The 745-nt window shown below is 30.6% G+C and overlaps 1 protein-coding gene across 1 annotated transcript; it reads right to left on the bottom strand.

Moving 5' to 3' along the window:
* PRSY57_0019500A (CPW-WPC family protein) lies at positions 1-653 on the bottom strand (the record flags this gene model as incomplete). The annotated part of the gene is made up of 1 exon (XM_012909238.2): positions 1-653. A coding segment is annotated over one exon (653 nt), but the record flags the coding sequence as incomplete, so codon positions are not given.
* Between the last annotated feature and the right edge of the window lie 92 nt (positions 654-745).

The raw sequence follows: 745 nt of genomic DNA on the forward strand, positions 1-745 counted from the left end.
TCTGTATAACAAGGCCAATAAGCTTCGCATGCAATACTCCAATTTTCTTTTTCTGAACTGGTCAGGTGAGTGAAATTTATCGTCTCATTATTACACATACCTCTATACACACTTATATCAGCTTTACAACTATTATCATTTTGCACAAGAAATCCTTCAGGACATGGGACATTATAATCTCTTTTTCCACTTTCACAAATTTCTTTAGATGAACCTTTACATCCCCACTCTACATTACAACTAGATTCATATGACATCTTCTCATGCTCACTAAATTCATCAAATGTCTGAACTTGCTCACAAAAACCATTATATTCTGCATTAGCTATACAAACATTCTTTCCATACTTATCCGTTCTCCTTTTCCAATAATTAGGACAAGGTAATGTATAATCCTTTAAACATTTTCCATACTTATCCAATATTTTCTTTTCCTCCTCATGAGCATTCTTTATTATTTTTATTTCACTCTCTTTTATTTCTTCTTCACTTATTCTTGGGGAATGATTCAACACATTTTTTAAAAGTCCACTTGAACTAGCCAAATTTTCATTACCACCATTTTTCACCTGAACTGTGCAGGAAATTTTTGCAGTATAAAAAATTATAGAGTACAAGGATATACATCTGATAAGAAGGTTTAATTTTTTCATTTTGAGAAAAAAAAAAAAAAAAAGGGTACGAACACAGCCTATATGACAGATATATACGAATGATAAGTGTACAAATCAAAAATATTAGTTAA

Source organism: Plasmodium reichenowi, assembly GCF_001601855.1.
Source record: "Plasmodium reichenowi strain SY57 chromosome Unknown, whole genome shotgun sequence".
In the NCBI taxonomy this organism is placed as follows: domain Eukaryota; phylum Apicomplexa; class Aconoidasida; order Haemosporida; family Plasmodiidae; genus Plasmodium; species Plasmodium reichenowi.